At 46.7% G+C, this 19610-nt stretch overlaps 1 protein-coding gene across 2 annotated transcripts in view; it reads right to left on the minus strand.

The window, feature by feature from the left end:
* CFI (complement factor I) overlaps positions 1–19610 on the minus strand; it is a 325763-nt gene that overhangs the window by 247863 nt on the left and 58290 nt on the right. The window contains exon 2 of one of the 2 annotated variants that reach the window (XM_069630881.1): positions 18004–18102. The exons of the other annotated variant lie outside the window; for it this stretch is intronic. Within the exon in view, the coding sequence (XP_069486982.1) occupies positions 18004–18102 (99 nt within the window). The remainder of the gene's footprint in view (positions 1–18003; positions 18103–19610) is intronic. 2 annotated transcript variants of the gene reach the window in all.

Raw genomic sequence — 19610 nt, forward strand, 5'->3', positions numbered from 1 at the left:
AATATATTCATACATGTTAAGATTTTAAAATTAAGGGCACTTGCCATGTTGTGAGATTTTTGTGTTTAACGCAGACCAAGCCCAGCTGTCAAAGTAAGATGATGAAGCTCTCTCCTCCCACAGCTAACCCAAAGCACTCCCCCATCACCTTATCCTATCAGCACACAGGTGGGAGGGGTATGGATAATCAACCAAACCCTTTCGCGAGAATCATAACACATTAGTGAAGTCATTTTCCCTATAAATAAGCTAGTTTGCATGAGAGCTAGATTTCTTCCAATCATTCCGAGGGGTGACCTGCTGCCAAAATCTGTCGAGAAACATCCCAGCAGCAGAGAGGCCCAAGTCTTGCATTGGAGACAGGAGACATAGAAGCTGATTAAAACCCGTTGAAGGAAAGAGAGGAGACCCTTGACTGACCCTCTTGGCTGTCCCAGCGGTGTGTTCTGATGCTCCCCGATGCCCAGTCCAGACCTTTCCTGTAAGTAGAGCTACCCCAAAGCCTAGATTGTGTAGGCCCTGTACTCTTCCAGCATTGTGTTAGTTATTTCCCATTGAAAAATATCCGGTTTGTGTAGATCCCTAGTATATTTATTAAAGTAAATCAATTAAATCCCCTATTGAATTCACAGGATCTGTATAGTTGGCATTAGAAACCAACAATCTTTTCCCAGTGTGTTTTGGACCGGTATAGAATAAAGAACTGCCAAAATAATGAATCCCAAACCCTGCTTCCACGTGTGTGTGTGGAAGGGGGTAAAAACTAAATTCCCCATTGATCCTCTTCATGTTACATCAGAAGTGGGAAGCCCAGTAGTGCCTGTGCATATGCAAGGTGAAAAAACTAAATTGCCCCTGTGCACCCATTGTGCTCTGCAAAACAAATTTTCTATTTGCATTTTCTTTCTCACATTGCAACTGTGCTAAACATCCCAAAATCGATTTTCCCATTGTGCTCTGAAAAACGCATTTTCCCATTTGCATTTTCTCTCTTACATTGCATCTGTGATTCCAACCCAAAACCGATTTTTCCCTTCTGCTCTGATAAAAACCCCAAAGCCCTATGGGTCAAGGATGTCATTTAGTGGTTGCCAATGGTCGCAAATGGGACCCCTGAGGTCTCCCTTTGCTACCCATAAAAAAGAAAAATATATATTTTTTAATGCAGGCTCCTGGGCTATGGCTAGTGCCATGTGGCTCTTTGCTTCTGGAGTAGCAGGATTTCTTGTTCAGGCCTCTTTAAAAAAAGTACTAAAAAAAAAAGAACATGGGTTCCGCAGTTCTAACACTTTCAGCAGTGACCCTAAATAAGAAACAATGGGAATACTGCATAATTTGTCTTTCTGGAATTCATTACAATAATTGCTAGACTCATTAAAGGTTTGTCAGGCACACTTCAGGGGGTGAGTCACTGATTTAGTCTGTTCTTAAAAACCTCAACTCAAGCCTTTCATCCTTCTAAGGTTGATAAATGAGTACCAACACAGGTTGAGTGATATTTTATGTATATTTGTTCTATATAAATTGCTTAAGCACAAGTGCTATATATTCACACAGCATTATCATTTGGCCATGGACGTCTGCTTGCATTCACATCAATTTGTTAATATGGGCCTATACACACACATCTTAATGATAGATATGGCAATCCATTCTTGTATGAAATGTATATCACATTGTAGTGATATCGTAACATTTTTCTCAGTGTACTTAGGAACAATGCTATGTAATGCCATGTCTCGTTTTGTCAAGGGGTGAAAGGGAATGTTCCATCGCTTCCCGTGATATCACTTTAGGCTGGGGTCAAAGGACATCACTCCCTGTGATGTCATCAGAGGTCAAGGGTCGTGTGATGTCACTTCCAATACCGCTGGCATTTTGGTGAAATGACATCCCTGCTCTGGGTTATTGTTAGGCATAGCAAAACTATTTTTTCCTATTGCCTTTCTGTCTCCATTATTGGTTCTGTGATCAAATATTGCAAAATCCGATTTTCCCATTGTGTGCTGACTAAAATCCCAAAGCCATGCCTGCTCTTTTTAGGTTTGCCAAAACGAATTTCCATTGCTTTTCTTTCTTTCATATTGTTTCTGTAAGTAAGACCACAAATACGATTTTCCATTGTGTTGCCACTTCCTGCCACTCCCTTCCATTCAATGGAATCAAGCCTAATTGATGTTTGGAGGGTGAGGGTTGCTGGAAGAAAGCTTAACCAAATCTGCTATAACTGAGTGTGTTGAATTGTCTTTTCTTGTATTGGTGGATAATTTAAAAGGAATTCATTGTGACAGCATACCTCTATGTTAGTGCCTTCACTGAAGTTATTTTGTTTTTGTGTTGCCACAACATTGCTGGCTGATGTAATCTAATTGTGATACTTGGCTAAATAAATAAATTAATAAATATATTCTTAATACACACCGGCCTGGTTCCTAGTCCATTGTGGCACCGGGTATTTCTTTGGGATTGTGTGCGAGGCGGGTTGGAGGCCTTACCACATTGAACTCTTCAAAAAATCAAAAGCACTTTATTGTGCGCCATATTCATTGTGGGGGAAGGAGCTCCCTGACTTGGGTGTGACCATGTAATGAACCACAACAGTATTGTGGTTATGATGCTTTTTTAAAAAAAAACAATTTGTTTTAACTTTTACACCAACCAATCAACAAAAAAAGGAACAAGCCCAACAGTGCATATCTTGTGAAGCAAGCATTATATACAATATAGTGAAATGTCAACTGTCTCCCCAGTACCCTCCCCCAAACTCGAGCCTACGCCACTTCGCCATCTGGCGTTGTTTCCTCTAGGGGTACCTCCCCCTCTGTATTTCCAGAGGAATCATGTTCACTTAGGCAGATCTGGGTGGACCCAGACAGTGTTTCCACTAAATGTCTCCAGGCCATCTGAGTTTCCGCTTCCTCCTCCCCCCCTCTATTGGCCGCTTCATTCCATACCGCCGTTTCCACTTCTGGCCATTTCTGTAGATCGTGCCACCAAACATCTACCTTTGGTCTGTTGTTTGCTTTCCAACCAATGGCAATTCTGTGCTTGGCCAGTATATAGGCCAAGTCCTTGAGTTTACTCACATGTTTCCGTTTGCGCAGTCTAGAAAATCCCCCTACCATGCATGCCCACACAGATTTCACATTTAGTGTGATCCCTTTCTTGGTTAAGTGGTGGGCTGCTTCTTCCCAGAATTTTCCAATTTCCGGGCATGCCCAGAAAATATGTATCATCCCTGCGTTCACTTCCCCACATTTGGGACATGTTTGTATCCCTGTGTTCTTGAATTGAGCAATCCTCTGGGGCGTCGTGTATGCTCTCTGAGTAAAATATAGCTGGATCTGTTGCAGCCTCGCATTCCTGGACACTTTTTTGTGGTACCCCTGAACCCTCACCCACAACCCATCATTCATGGGTTCCCCAGCTTCCTCTTCCCAATCCCGTCTCAGCTGGGTCAGCTCCTTTCCCACCCTGATCATTAGCAGTTCATAGATTCGAGAGACCTCGTGCCCTCCCTCTGTGATCGTAAATTGTTTCTATGGCCGTGTCGGGCTGACCTTCCAGCACTATTTCTGACCATGTCTCTTTCACCCGCTGCACCAATCGGTGTAAGTAATATACTGCCCTGAGTGTAGACTAGTTTCTTCTACCAATACGTTCAATTCCATTACCTTCCCATCTTGCCACACATCTCCCAACGTTGCAATGCCCACCGGTTCCCAATGCTTACAAATTGTCTTCCTCAGTTGCTCTTCCACTCCGGTCAATGCCACCAGCGGCACCTGCGGAGAGCACAGGGTCGGGTTCTCCATGACCTGGCAGGCCTTACGCCACATCTTCCATCCCAGTTTTAACATCCTTGGGCCCCCCCTTTAGCTCTGGTTTTGGCATCCATATATCCATTCTTTCAAAAAAAAACAGAACACATTCAGACCTCAACAATCTAGAATCCGATGTAGAGTCTTCCGTTAACCACTTAGCCACATATTGTATTTGACTAGCCAAATAATCCTCAAAGTTGGGCAATTTTATGCCCCCTTTGTCATACATGTTCTGCAGTTTCCACAGGGCTATTCTATTCCTGGTATTATGCCATATGAACCCTCTACATATGCTTTGAAGTTTAACGAAGAACCACTTGGGTATCATATATGGTATATTTCCAAAAAAGTGTAACAACCTCGGCAATACAACCATCTTCAATAGTGCCACCCTCCCTGCCATGGCCAAAGGGAGCTTAGCCCAGAATCTCATGATGCTATTCTCAATGTTTGCCACTGCCTTCTCTCTGTTATGTTTGTATTCATCCTCTACCGTGTGATAAATATCAATCCCGGTCTCTAAAGGTTCTAGTCTCCCAATGTATTTGTAATACTGGTAGATTTTCCCGCGGAATCCCTTTATATCTCCCCAAGGGGAATCTACATGATTTTTTAGGATTGACTGTAATGCCAGAGAGCACCGCAAATCGCTCCATTACTTCTAAGATGTATTGCAAGTTTTCCGCAGGATATTTCAGGTATAATAGCATATCATCAGCATACATTGATATTAAATGTGGCCCTTATTTTGTATAGATTCCCACCTCCTTGTATTGTTGCCTCAGATATATCGCTAAGGGTTCTAGTGCGAGGATAAACAGCATCAGGGACCAAGGGCAGCCCTGTTTGGGGCCCCTACTGAGTTGCCACCTCTCTGAAATGATTGCTCCCATCTTGACTCTGGCTAGTGGCGTACTGTACAGTAGTTTCACCCATTTCAGGTACCCGGGCCCTATTCCATATTCTTTTAGGGCTGACATCAGCTAAGGCCATTTGACAGAATCGAAGGCCTTCACTGCATCTAATGAGATAATTGCAACTTCGTGCAAGTCCCTTTCTGTTTGCTCTATGACATAATGGAGGCTTCTGAGATTGTTGGATATGCTTCTGTGTGAGACATATCTGGTCTGGTCAGGATGTATGCGTTTGTGAATAACTTGTCTCAGTCTATTTGCCAGCACAGCCATGAGTATCTTGCTGTCCTGGTTCAGCATGGATAGCGGTCTATACGACCCGCAGCTCTAATCGTTGGTCCACCAGCATGCTGCCTCTCTATGTATTTCTTGTAGTTCAAGTTGCATAATCTCTCCCAGTGCCCTCCACACTCCTGCTGCAATTGACTTATGGTTTCGGCTTTCTCCAGGGAGTTCTCTACTCTATGCATAATTGCCTCTAATATCGCCACTGCCTTTTGCAACTTCTGCATTATACCTCCTTGCAGACCTTTGGATTTAGATATAGCTGCTCCCCTCACTACCACCTTAAATGCCTCCCATAGAGTGCCAGCCGATTCTACGCTTCCAGTGTTATTCTCGAAATATTCTATAATTTCATTTCTCAGGTCCCCTGTGAACACTGTTTCTTTCAATGCTTCGCCTCTGAGCCACCACTTTGGGATCCTAGCTCTAGGAGGTAAATATTGCCATGTTAGGATCAGTGGCGAGTGGTCCGAGAGGACACTCGCTTTGTATTCCGACCACACTAGCTCCTCCGACAGCGCCAGAGTAACAAACATGTAGTCTAGCCGTGTATACAAGTTTTGTGGGGCTGAGTAATGAGAATACTGTCTTTCATGTGGTGTTGCTCCAGATGAAAGTCTCCCAGTAGGGTCCTCACGGTTTTGGCTGCAGGGGTAGGTCTATTTAGCTTCTTATCTGATCTGTCCACCCTGGGGTCTAGCTTGCAATTAAAGTCTCCTCCCCATATAACATCGCCCCGAGGTACTGGCTAACTTTGCTATATAAAGTCTTAAAGTAGGCCACAGTATCTTGGTTCGGGGCATATGTGTTAATAATACACAGCTCTCTATTTTCTTTCAATCCCCGTATCGCCACCATCCTCCCATCAGACTCAGTAATAACTGAAAGGGGACATGTGGTGCTATCCAAGTGATTACCCATCTGACGTATGCTGAATAAGCCGCCCCTATGGTGGTGCCCTTCCATTTTTTCCTTATCACATCCTGCTTTTCCTTCGTAAGGTGAGTTTCTAGTAATAGGGCGATGTCTATTCTCTGCCTCCTTAGATACATCGTGATCTTATTCCTCTTTAAATAACTATTGAGCCCCCTGACGTTAAAGGTTGCTATCTTAAGGTCTCCCATCTCTCATCCATATCCAGTCCCGCCTCTATCCTCCCTTGTCTTCCGCTTCATGCGCAGTAGCGCGTGGGTGTAAGCTTGTGTCCCATCTACAACTTCCCGTAACACCCTGCCAAACTCCCCAACTCACTCCCAAAACCCCACCCTACCCGTCCCCAACTGAACCCCCCCTCCAAATGCCCCAACTTGTTGCCCAGCTCCATCCCTGGATCTCAGGCTATCCCACATCTAATCCCTTTCTCCGTGTAGCAGATACTCGGAACTCAGCGGGGGGATTCCGCCCTATAAGTTTCCCAACGAAACTAGCTATTGGGGTTGCTAATGTGTTCCCTCAGTATCTCCCGTTACTACCTTATAGTTAGATCAGGCCTTGTACTTATAATCCGAGCTCACTTTCACGAAAGTGAAATGAAAGTGTATCACTTTCAGTTTTGCTGGGTATAGCAACATATACTTGTACCCAGCCTCACGCAGCCTCCTCTTTACGGACACATAGTTCAATCATTGGCGTTGTATCAAGAAGGTGTAATCCGGGTACGCTGTGATGCTCGCTGATCCTCTGCTTATGGTTCCCCCTTTCCAGAAGTGCTCTAGGATCTTCTCCCATTCTTTATAGTTCAATATTTTTGCTATAAGTGGGCGGGGTGGTGCTCCTGGTCGTGGCCACCTGGTCATGGCTCTATGCACCCTTTCCACTGTAAATCCTTGGGTGAGTGCTCCTCCGCTTATCTCTTGTAACAGCATATTCTCAACATCGTCTGTTGGGTCCAAGCCTTCTTCTCCTTCAGGGAGCCCCACGATGCAAATATTATTCCTTTGTGCCCATCCTTCTGCTTCCTCCGCCCTGGTTTCGCGGTTGTGCACTTGTTGTTTCAATATCGCAACCTCCTCCACATTCGCGGTGCAAGTATCTGTGATGGCCTTCACTTTGTTTTCTAGCTCTGCCAACTTTCTGACATCCTGTCTCAGCAGACTGACGTCCACGCTCACAGCGTCAATTTTTAGTTCCAACGACGTCCGCAGCTCAGCCATGGCCGCATCGATCTTACTTTCCTATGACATCTTCAGCTCCGCTATGGCTTCCCGGATCGGCTAGTCGTTTCGCGTGTGGGACCCTTCTCCCTGCGCTTCTGATTTCTTGGGTCTCAAAAGTTCTCCAGTGGGCGACGATTTTGCAAAGTCCTCCATGGTTGGTGGTTTAACTCTAGGTTTATCCCCCTTAGCTGCCATGTCTGCTGTTGGGGTGAGGTGGTCTCTGCCTCCAATGTCAGGTCACTCTGTTGTCTCAGTTCTTGCCCCCGGTAATTGTTGGGTGAGTGTTGCCACCAGCATTACGGTCCTTTGCTTGCAGTCTCGTCTAAGCACAAGCTTATCTGCTTGGCCTGTTTACCTCCCCTGGCCGTGTCGTACTGTGCTACAGGGTTGCCCAGGCCTCTACTGGGGGGGCCTGTGTATGGCTGGGAGGGGGGGCTCCAGGTGCCTTCAACTCTACTTTTATTCAATCATTTACGCACATACTGGTCCATCCACACAAGGTTCTCCACGTATTCGCTCTCGCCCGCTGCTATCTGGTGGTATCCAACTTATCTGAGATACGGACTGTGTGTGGCATATATCCAGCAGCCCGTCCTTACAAGGTGTATTTTGCTCTCCAGTAGCTCTGTCCACCACTTTCCGCCCCCTGCGCCTGCGGGATGGTTGTCCTCACTCTTCCAGCCACCCACTTCGCGGCTTTCAACAGGTCCAGGGTAAGGTTTCCGCCTCAGTATCCTTCCATCATCATGCTGTTCTAAGTTTAGTGTTCAGTAGGCTCCATATAATAATTCAGCTATGCCCTGGGTGTGGCCAGCCCTATTCCAGGCATATTTCTGTGTTACTTCCCAATCTAGCACACATAGGGGCACCTGAGAGGTGGTCTGACAATCTCCTGCTCATTTGCCGCAAATTCCATCCTGGGGTGTCCTAATGCATCCAGTTGATTCCTTGTTTGTTTAATTGCGCTACTATCTGCGCTTGCCTCTGCTGTAGTGCTTATGTGCTCAGTGTCTCGTCTACTGAAATCATCTCTGCAGTACCCATTGAGGGAGACTGGAGGCCTTCTGCCGTCTCCGCTCTCTGACTGAGCACCAAGTCTTTGCTCCGTCAGATGGCGCCCGCCATCTTGGATTTCATTTGCAGACTCCACGCCTCACCGGCAAATAGCAATCGGTCCACCGATTCTGTCAGCTGTGCCCTTCCTTTGCGTGTCCGCTCCTCTTGCTGCACAGCTGTTCTCATCCTCGGCCGCAAACTCCTTCGGCAGCTCCCAGTCTACGCATGCAGCTCCTATGTCATTGCAACAATGTATCCACACGTAATCCAACTTATTTCGGGTTTCGCACAGCCCGTGTTCGTCCATGCCTCAGTTACAGACGTGCCTGCTCACCCAGCTACAACACTTTGTAGTGCGTCGACTTCCCTGCCGGGCCGCACTGTGCCTCTGTAAGAACAGCTCACTCACAGCTGCGAGTCCATTAACAGCTACGGACAGACGCCATTTTCAGTTTTCAGACCTGGGGACCTACGCACTTCACATTGCTGTTCTCCCCTCAGCAGGCTTTGTTTTTCTCGGAGCTGCAGAGCAATATATGCCCTATATCTTCACACTACAGGGGTCCCAGCATCAACCTTTAAGCTTAAGTCCAAAGCCCACAATTTGACGGATCAACGTCGGATCTCGGGAGCCCTCAGGAACTGCGACCTAGCCCATGGCTCTGTAGCCTCGCCCCCCTTGTGGTTCTGATGCCTGTTAGGGTTTAGTTGGGTATTTGATTGCTGGGCGGATGAGTGGGTGATGTAGGAGGTTTGGGAAGTACAGTTATAAAAGTTGGTGGACATGTTGCTAGTTGGATAGAATGCCATGCCTGGATTGAGCTGAATGGGAGGATATTGTGTGCACAGATTGTTAGTTCAATGTATATGAATAGCTGCTCCTATTGAATTCATCACATGGAATGTTCACAGCCTGAACAATCCCATTAAAGCCAGGAAGATACTGGCTTATTTGGATCGTCATCGGCCTGGGGTTATCCTGCTACAAGAGACTCATGGGCTGGAGCTGTTGCATAGGGGGTTTGAATTCAAATGGGGTCAGCAAAGATACTATACAGATTACTCATCTCAGGCAAGAGGGGTGTTCTCCATGGTACATCGGTCCTTGTGCTTCCAGGCAGATGAGGTTTGCATAGACCGAGAGGGGCGATATGTAATTGTTTGGGGGAGATTATCTGGGGTGCAGGTAGGACTGGTACATACATATGGTCCAAACATAGCCGACCCCAACTTTTATAGACCACTATCTGGTATATTGCTGAGAGCACTTGACACCCCCATTATATGGGGTGAGGATTTCAATACTATCCTGAATGTAGTGCTGGACCAATCAAGGACTACCCAGTAGAGTTTAACCAGTGCAGCACAGATGATAGGGCAGATTATGTCTCAATTGAGACTGGTGGATGTGTGGAGAAATGGATTACCCTGCTGTGGCTGAATATACTTAATACTCATCGGTCCATGACACAATGTCCAGGATAGATCTATGACTGCACCCCATGGATTGGGTATCGCGGGTGCAAGACTGTGGGATCACTCGGTTGTGGAGATGTCCGTCGCAATATTATTGGATGCTGAGGTCCGAACATCCCTACAGGATAAGCTAGAAGGGTACTTTGAAGTAAATGAAGGTTCAGTAGTTCAGTATGCTGTGATATGGGAGGCATTTAAAGTATGCCTGTGCGGAGAGCTGCTGTCGATAACTATTGGGGGACTGAAATTGATCCGTGCAGACCTACGGGAGTCTGAAATTCACTTGAGACATCTCGAGAACGAATATGGGGTAACTAAAAACAAATCGCTGCTGGGTCTCATCAAGGGAAATATGCAGAAGTTTCAGCAGTTAGCAGACAAAGAGGTACAATATATGGCGAGGCACTCCCAGATGTGGAAATATGGGGAGGTGGATAAGTCCGGACATTTTCTGGCTGGGGCAGTGAGGGTTGAAAGAGGATCACAGGTCATTATGTGGTTTGAAGGAAGAATGGGGGAAATACGGACTATGAAAGATGGGATTAATGAAGAATTCCAGTATTATTACCAGACCTTGATGCAAACGCGGACGCCTGCACAGATGCTGAGATGAGAAGTTATATGAAGGGACTGGCTCTACCGAGACTGCCTGAGGAGGTGCGGTTGCTCGTTGATCAACCGATTACGGTGAAAGAAGTAGGTGAGGCAAATGCATCACTTGCTTCCGGAAAGGCCTTGGCATTGAACTCTACAAGGAGTTTTGTCAAACCTTGGCACCACGTTTGCTCAGGTTGTGGGAGGAGTGCCTGGAAAATGGCCATCTTCTGGCGTCACTATCAGAGGCAATAATTTCTGTTTTGGTGAAGCCGGATAGACATGCACACAAGTTGGCATCATATAGGCTGTTCTCATTGATTAATGCAGGTGCTAAAGTGTTTGCAAAAACATTGGCCACTCGAACGCTCCTATATATGTCTCTCTTGGTGCATCCTGGGCAATCCACAGCCTTGAATCTGCAGAGGCTTTCGCATTATATCGCAAATAAATCCCCAGGACGTTGCGGTCGCGCATTGTTAGATGCGGAGAAGGCCTTCGACTCCATTGCGTGGAAATTCTTATTTGAAGTATTGTGCCACTTTAAGTTTGGAGAATACTTTATAGGGTATGTGCAACTGTTATATGCCGGCCCGACAGCTAAGGTCCGTACCAACAAGGTGTTATTAGGGCTTTTTGGTTTGGGATGGGGAACACGACAGGGATGCCTGCTGTCAGTGTTTTTATTCGCTCTAACAATAGACCCTTTGGCATGGCTGGTAAGAATGCAGCACGGGAATAGGGGTATCCAAATTGCTGGGGCTTCACAGATTACTTCACTATATGCAGACAACACCCTTTCGTATGTCCGGGACCCGGAGCAGAATCTAGAGCCCATAATGGAGGAAGTGCGGTCATTTACATATTATTCGGGGTATAAGATTAACACTGCGAAATTAGAATTATTTCCACTCACGGACGGGACGTTATGTCCTCTGATATCTTGGGAATTCACTGGGTCCTGCGAACATTTCAATACTTGGATGTTCTTGTATCCCAGATACAACATTCATTATATTCGGTCAATCATGAGATTTAGTTAGGTACTTCAGCTGTTAAGATGAAATTGTGGGCGAAGCTTCCGATCTCCTTGTATGGGAGACTGTCCTTGTTGAAAATGGTGGTAGTGCCAAAGTTATTATACTATTACAGCACCATGCCAATCTAGCCTGGGCAGGCATTCTTTGTCAAACCAAGGTCTATGGCAGTAGAATTTGTGTGGGGTGCAGGGGTTGCTCAAATGAGCTGGGAAAAGCTGCCATAACCATACGAAAGGGGCGGACTTGCTGCACCAGATTTTGAACTATACTATAACGAGGAACATGTGCAATATGCCGGCTACTGGCACTCCCCAGACCATGGCCCAGTGCATAGGGCACTCGAACATTATAGCGTGGCGGCGGCCACAGATTTGAAGACTGTCCTCTTTGCTGACCATCATGCAGATTCCTGTACTTGATCCGGTGCGCGCTAGTGGCAATGCATGGTCCCGCATATTTAAGAGGCTGGGGATTACGGCACTCTACAGTGCCGCGGTTCTGCTGTGGAACTATCTGGGAATCCCACCCACGTTTGACCCTGATGTACAGATGTCCTGGGACGTAGATAAGCAGATGGTTCTGGGTGATCTATTCCCGGGAGGAAGGTATGTGACGTTAGAGGAGTTTGCGGAAAAGTTGGGTAATAATCTGATTAGAACACTGCAATATTTTTGTGTGATGCCGGCAGCAAGGCGCCGGTGGCCATAGTTTCCGCAAGAGCCAGATGCCCATAGATGCATCGAGTGGGTCGTATCAGGCGGGGTGATTCTAGGAGATTGTTTTCTAGGTTGTATAAGTTGATTCAGAATGATCAGCCTTCAAGTAATACGGCTAGGCCCCAGTAGGAGCGAGATTTAGCTGTGGTCATACAAGATGTACAGTGGCCGAAATACTGTCTTCTCACAAGGGAAGTATTTCTGAATGCGATGTTGGAGCTCATACAATTTAAGGTCCTGAACCCGCTATATTATATACCAGCGAGACTGTCCAGGTTCACAGCAAACACAAGTGGCGCATGCATGAAATGCTGGAAAGGGGAATCTGACTCGTTTCATATGTTTTGGACTGCCCACAGGTGGGGCGTTTCTGGCAGGAAGCGGCAGACGTGATGTATGATATGTTAGATACTCCCCCGATTCTCTCCCCTCCTAAGTACTTTCTGGGCGATTTTGCTATGGTATCTGTGTTAGTAGGGAGGTTGTATAATAGCTAAAAAATGCATATTAAAATATTGGAAGTCTAAAACGGTTCCCTCAGCCGGGTGGCTCAGGGAGTTAGCGTATGTTAATGAGAGGAAGGAAGGATATGCAGCAATAGTTGTATCATCATGTCATCCTACGGATATTTGGGGAGCATTTCGTGTTTACCTCTCCCGCGAACAGCCCTGGGCGTAATTTTAGGGGGGGCAGGGGTGTTTGTCCCCCCCCAAACTTTCCTGGCACACCATTTTGTCCCCATTCATTTGGCTGGGGCACCTTTTCTTCAGATGTCATGTCCCCTCTGCCCCCAACATTTTCAGCAAAGTTACTACTCTGCGAACAGCAGCAGATGAATGGGCACTGGGATGTGTTGAGAATGGACTACTGGACCTCTGCAATGTAATGTCTGTTTGATTTAATGGACATCTATTACTGAAGGACAGTGTATAACTCTGTTGTGTTTTTCTCTCTCTCTTTGGTCTGTGGAACAATTTGTGATCTGTGATTTGCAACCTGACTGCCTGGTACCTAAATAACGTTTCTTTAAACTGTTGGCTCTGCCAGAGCTTGTTGAAATTGGGGCCATCATTTCTGATCCCTTCCATGCACATGCAAACGGGGCAGAGATCACCCTGGGCTCACACCATGGATGCAGTGAATTGCATGGAGACTTATTTGGATCCGAATTTCTGCAGCCTTTACAATGCGCGTTTGGTGCAGTGCTTAATTTGTGGGGGTGGTTGCCGGTCCCCAACACCGGCACTCTTTTTTGGGCACCGGAACATCATAGGGCGGCTGCCGCACGTGGAATTCCTTTGTCTGCACACTTAAACTAGTTTCATGATCATCATAATCATTCTGCTGCTGTTCTCCTTGCAGAGACATGGCTGGCTCCTGGCTGGCTGGGCCTACAGAGTACAACAACAACAGCCAATGAAAAACAACATTCCGTTTTTACTATGCAGTATCTGATACATTCTGTATAGTAACACAGAATGCACAGTTTTCATTGGCTGTGTTGTTAACTTTGTGCCTCCAGGCTCCAGCCAGTGAAATGACATGATGACGTGAGTGTGTGGGGGTGGGTGTCACGTGGGTCTGTTGTTGAGCAGAGGCAGGAGCACACTTGTTAAGGCACGGTGAGGGTGAGAGTCGTGTTCTGTTTGTACTCCGCCTCCGCGTCCAGGCCTACTTGAGTTCCTCAGGGGCAGCCCAGGCCACGCCGCGCTTGCTGAACAACGCAGCGCCGCCGGCGGTAAGGTAAGTGAAGAAAGTTAACTTGTTGACTCAGACTGTCTTTTTTTCTATCTGTTCGGGCCTGCAGTGCCGCTGCGTCTCCGCCCGCCACCATGAATGTACATGATGCTCAGTTGTGTGACATCCATGGCGGCGGACACTGCGCGTGTGCGCGCGCCCGCCATCCATATGACGGGGAGTGCAGTGCGACCCCCCCCCGCACACCCGTCCCCCCAACTCTGACCCCGGCCGCCGGTTTCGTGAAATGCAATGCAGCATGCTGCATGCATTGCAGGTGCAGCAGTTTGTGTGCTCCGCGGCCTGCCCCGTGGCCGCCATGCCTGCTCTGCAGTTGGACTGGCACCTGGCCCGAGCACCGGAGTCCGACTCAGCAGCAGGCCGTGGCCCGCAAGGCAAATGCGATCAGGCCGCAGCCCGTGAGGAGAATGTGAGTGGGGCGGCGGCAATGGCTAATGGGATCATGATCTGCATGCATCAATATTGATGATGCAGATGATCCCATAGCCAGTGCGGCCGCCAGCTGCTGCCTGCAATAACAAGCCGAGCGTGAAGAAGTGCGGAAAGCGCCCCGCCCCGGTTGCAGCCTTGGTCTTTCCTCTCTTGGGAAACTGCAATGCTTTAAACAAGTGTACTCGACTTTGTGAGGCTCAGCAGAGCCATCTTATCAGCAGTCCAACCAAATGCACAGTCAAGATGGTGCTACGTGGGTAATTTGCATTATATGGTTACCTAATATAGGTCCAGAAAATGTATTAAATATCACTTTGGGAAAATACGTGTGGAGTGATTGTGCAACTGTTTTTGATTATTTGATGATTGCTGCATAAATTAACTTACATTAATAGGCTCAATCTATAATAGTTATTAGGTTATTACATTAAGCAAGAGTGGAGAGTGTTATATTCTGGTTATTAATGTTTCCTATATGTTATACGTGATCAGTTGCTTGACAGGCTTATATGATAACTTCGCAGAGCCATAATGCTGCAATATTCTGAAGAGCATCCTTCTTTTAAACCAGTACAACAGATTATCTGTCAAAACAGACATCAGCCAAAGCATCAGTGGTCTTCCAGCCCTTAGTTATTAATGTAGATGTGCGCTTCCATTCGTATATTTCGATGAATCCAGATGGTGTTTTATTACTAGAGTTTGGAGAACTGTGTTCAAATCTGTTTGTTTATACCTTAAGAAAAATCTGGCAGCAGGTATTTATCAGACCATCAAGACTGTAATTGGTAAGCAGCCAATTATCTCATGAAGGTTCTAAATCAAGTGGTATTGTTGCTTTATGTTCTGCCCATAAATGTAGTAGAATTGGAAGGGCATATTTTATGAAAACTGCAGCCAAGCACTCAATTCAATGATCATACTGCTCATCGGATCCTGTTGATTCACAAAGGGGACCCGCTTGCAGATGGAAGGTTAAGAAGGAAGCGCACCTGCTTCAAAACACTTCCCCCCCGAACTCCCATATCTGAATTTTGGTCACAAAATGTGATATTATATTGATATCCAAATAAATACTGACTCCACCCCTCAGCCATTTTGGTGAAGGGTGGAGGAATAGGGCCAGAACACCACCACACGGTTAATCGCTTCAAGTAAAGCACTGTAAAGAGTGGGTCACTTGGACGGCCATCTTGTATTTCCACCCCTATGTCCATACTAGGAATGGAAAATATGAATAGAAACGCTCACCCATGATCTTTTCTAGCATTGCCACTTTAAGGTTAGCAGTAGTTTGAAATGGAACTTGCCTGTTGCGTGCGTTCCCCCACACCTGGGCTGTGACAGGACAGACCAGGCTCAATTGAAGTTTTGCAAGGCAAGCCCACCCCACGGCACATCTCTTTTCTTAATTAGATATTAGCAATCTAATATGCTGCCCACATCCACTGTTGCTTTCGGGGAAGTAACAGCAGTTACGATCTAGCACTTTAAGAATAAAGATGTGTGCATCTGGCTCCAAATGTGTCCGCGCCTAATTGTGTGTAGCAGTTAGGCGGCTGTGTGGGTGCATAGCTCCAGGCAAATTAAGAGCTTGGGCAGGTTTACTGAGGAACCAGGTGTGCTGGGCTAGCAAGATAGCTCAGCGGGTTTAGCACTGGCATCTGCCAATCGAAGTTGGTTGGTATTTCCACCCACATGGAGAACAAGTCTTTCATCCAGTTCGCAAGTGTGAACGTAATTAACTATTCGAAGAGTGGTTTGGCTTGGTTGCAAAAAATGCCAGCAAACACTGTAGTGGGGAAAACAATAAAACCGAACAATTACCATGTGAGCAGAGAGAGCCACCCCGTTACAATTTGCAATGGAGAATGGTTGTATAGCACCGCGCAACGTTGGCTGCCTTTCCCCAACCCCCTCACCCCGAGCCCCGTTAATTTTAAGTTCGAGCTTGGGTAAAGTTTAAAGCATTATACTTTCTCAACCCATGTGTGCCGTTCCCCCTCCATCCCACTACTAGCCTGTGCCAGCAGTTGCTGCAGCGCCAAACATGTGACGTGGAGCAGCAGCAGTGTGATGGGCTGCTGGTGGGCCGATCTAGGTAGGTTTAGCACTGAACTGGTGCGGGGCGCGCGTCCGCACTGCGGGGCGGCGCCGTGCCCGGCATTATGGGGCCAATATTTTTTGGGCACTGGCACTTATTTTTTTACAAATTAAGCACTGGTTTGGTGATACACCGATTGGGCCTACCTCATCACTTTAGTTTGATAAATGGGCTTTTTGGATCCGCTCCCAGCTTTCCTTGGCTGCACCATCATCTCGGGGTCAGCCAGGTATCCGCACCCGGCCAGACAAACATCGCCATCTTGAGTGAGCATCCAAAAACGTACGTTTCTTGTCAGCTTGCTGCCAAAGTAAACTTGACAGAAGCGCTGGTAGTTTTCTAGCAGTTCAAGCAGGAACTGTCTTATAGCACCCATTATGCCCATGCCAATGAAAACCCCCTGGAGCCACAAGTGTGTATCACATCACAGAACCAGATGACATACACGGGTTAGATCATTTCTCTAAGGTGGGTATCCTGATCTGTTTCTTCAAATATACCTGAACGTTCTACCAAGGCAGTCAAATATAAGTAACATCTCATCCTTACTCCATGCTTTCCGGGATAGGGAGGTTTCATTGCAGGAGATTTGGTCGAAGCCAAATCCATCAAATTGTTTCGGACGAATGCTGCAGCAAATATATGTGGGGGGTGGGTAAGGGTAAAAATTTAGGTGCGGGTCTCCCCCTGAATAAATTTGCAGCAGAATGGCTTAAAAGAAGAAAATAAAATCCATGGATTTGGATTCGACCAAATCTCTTCGATTAAATCACCTAGAGCCATGCTTTCCTACCTCAATAGAACGCCTGTCCACTCAGGAGCCAGTGAATTGATGGTTTGGCTTCAGTTTTGCGGTCTTACAGCCAGAGCCACATCAGGCTCCAGTTAACAACCCTAGATTTCCTGGGGTGACACGCTCTGATATCATGCAGTGAAACGAAACTTGAACATAGTCAATACCAGGGGCTATGAGCCTGGGCTCTCATCGACACTCGTCAGCAGTGGCAAGGTCCTGGGAAGAACCTCAATACCTTACCACACCCTTGCACAATTTGGGCAGAGAAGTGGTCTTTTTGAGATGCACCGACACCTGCGCAGTGCTGCGCACCTCATCACAAAAGCCACACGTATTCTTTAAATTGAGTTATAATATGCCTACAATAGATAAAGAGAAATCAGGAGGTCCCAGGGACCCGAAAAGAGGCAGTGGTTCTTTTGAGGTACATCTTTACATCTGATCACGCAGATTTTGATATCTTCGTTCCTATCACTGTGGTCATCTTCCAAGAGAAAGGTTGAGTCAAGGGTAGCATGGAGTGTAGTTGAAAGGGATGGCTGCCTGGGGAGGTTGAACAGTAAAGGCCATTTAGCGTCCCCCTAAAAGGTCTTACCATTCCTCTCTTTGAGCAGGATGGCGCCTACTCGAGGTGCAGGCCAGGACTCTCGGGTGTCAATGGCAGTGGGTATCAAACTAGCGCATAGTTTTCCCTGCTGCTTTATTGTTTATGCTAGTCCTAGAGGTCACTTGGCAGGGTATGGGATTGGTTGAGTGTCTCCCAATGGAGTAGTTAGAGAGCAGCGGAGTATATGTTAAGATAACGAATTCAAGTATAGCATATTTCGTGTTTTTTCTTGAATATGAACTCACTTCATCGATGACCTCGTCATCCCCCAGCGGGGGCGGCTCCACCTGATCCTCCTGCTTCTGGTGGCTCTGTTCCCCTCTGCTTTCTTCAACATGTGCCCTCTAAACATAAAAAGAGTATCAATATGGGTAAACAGAAACCATTTGGAGTTCAGAACTTGCCCCGAAGGTGCAATGTGTACTCCCAACCAGTGCCTCACTTAGGGTGGACAATTATGACAATACTATTCAAACAATACGATTTAAATTCAAATCTGAAACCCAACCATCAAGCGATCGAATGGTTATGATCAGATCTGGTTCCAAGCTAAGCCGCAACTAGCCCGATAAAATAGAGAGCCAAGCAGTGATGTTCCTGTGAACACACGATTGGCCGTCCGTGCCTTATATGTGGCCCCCATTGCTGGGGCTTGGGAGGAGGGGTGTTAAAGTGGCACCCCAGCAAAGGTGGCTTACATTCTTGCAATGGTCCATACTATATACTACAGTAATTTCCCTCATGAACAGCAGCCACCCCACTGGAAGGAATATTGCCAGTCGCCTTTCTTTACAATCCTCTGCTGAGTGGGTAGCACTGAATCAAACTTTTCTTGGACTCGAACAACGCCACAAGTTTAATCCAGCCTCGACCTGGGGTCTCACAAAACCTCTTCAGGGTCTGCAGAGCGCAGCACCTCAGGTGATCTTCCCCTACTGAAAATTAAAACATGCCCTAACTTCAGTGGTCGAAGTGTAAAAAAAGTAGTGGAACGATGTTTCCTCTGCCCCACCTCCTTTTCTTCCCTCCTCACCCCCAATACTCAATGTCACCCGGCTCAAGTCCCATACCGGGTGCTGCCTTTCCTCCACACCACCTTGCAACACTCTTTTACAGGAAGTCTGCAAGACTGAAGAAAACACAGTGAAAGAGCATGCATTTAAATAACCACCATTACTGTGTCATTCATGCATCTGTATGGCGCCTCCCCTCATAACCCACCTTTGGCACCTCCGAAAGGACATGCCCAGCCACACACACACACACACCCCCCAGATGGCCTGCAAACAACGTTGTGCCTACAACCATTCACACGCACATCGCCCTGGAGCTGGGCCTTTTGGCTCCTAGGGGATTAGTTTTAAATCCCAAGCAGTCTATTCATATAAACAACCGCCCATCCAGATGTTACAATAACTTTCTATGTCAGGACTCAGGTTTGAATCCCCAGAAGGGGAGAAGTTTACAAATAAAAAATAAATTGCCCCTCTGGAATGGTGTTCTGGGTCGCATAAAGTAAGGGAAAGAAGACGGATTGCACCGAAGAGGGAAGGCCGTACCCTTTAGTTCCCGCCCACTTTGCCCTCTGCCTACCTCTTGTTGACCTCTGTTAACAGGCTCTCTATACAGCTATTAGTAACCTTTGGCTCTATGAACAAGGCAATTTGACACTGAAATTAGCTATTTTAAGCTATCTTAAGTGAGTACAACAGTGGCAGATCCAAAAGTCTTTGTTGTCACCCAAATCAGGTAAGTCCTTGAACCAATGGAAAGGGGTGAGGGAACTAAGGAACAAAATACTATAAAAGGAGAGTGAATGAGATGTAGAGTGTAGGTTGTTTGGGTGAGGTCA

This window comes from Ambystoma mexicanum, chromosome 6q, assembly GCF_040938575.1.
Source record: "Ambystoma mexicanum isolate Mex_15411 chromosome 6q, UKY_AmexF1_1, whole genome shotgun sequence".
In the NCBI taxonomy this organism is placed as follows: domain Eukaryota; kingdom Metazoa; phylum Chordata; class Amphibia; order Caudata; family Ambystomatidae; genus Ambystoma; species Ambystoma mexicanum.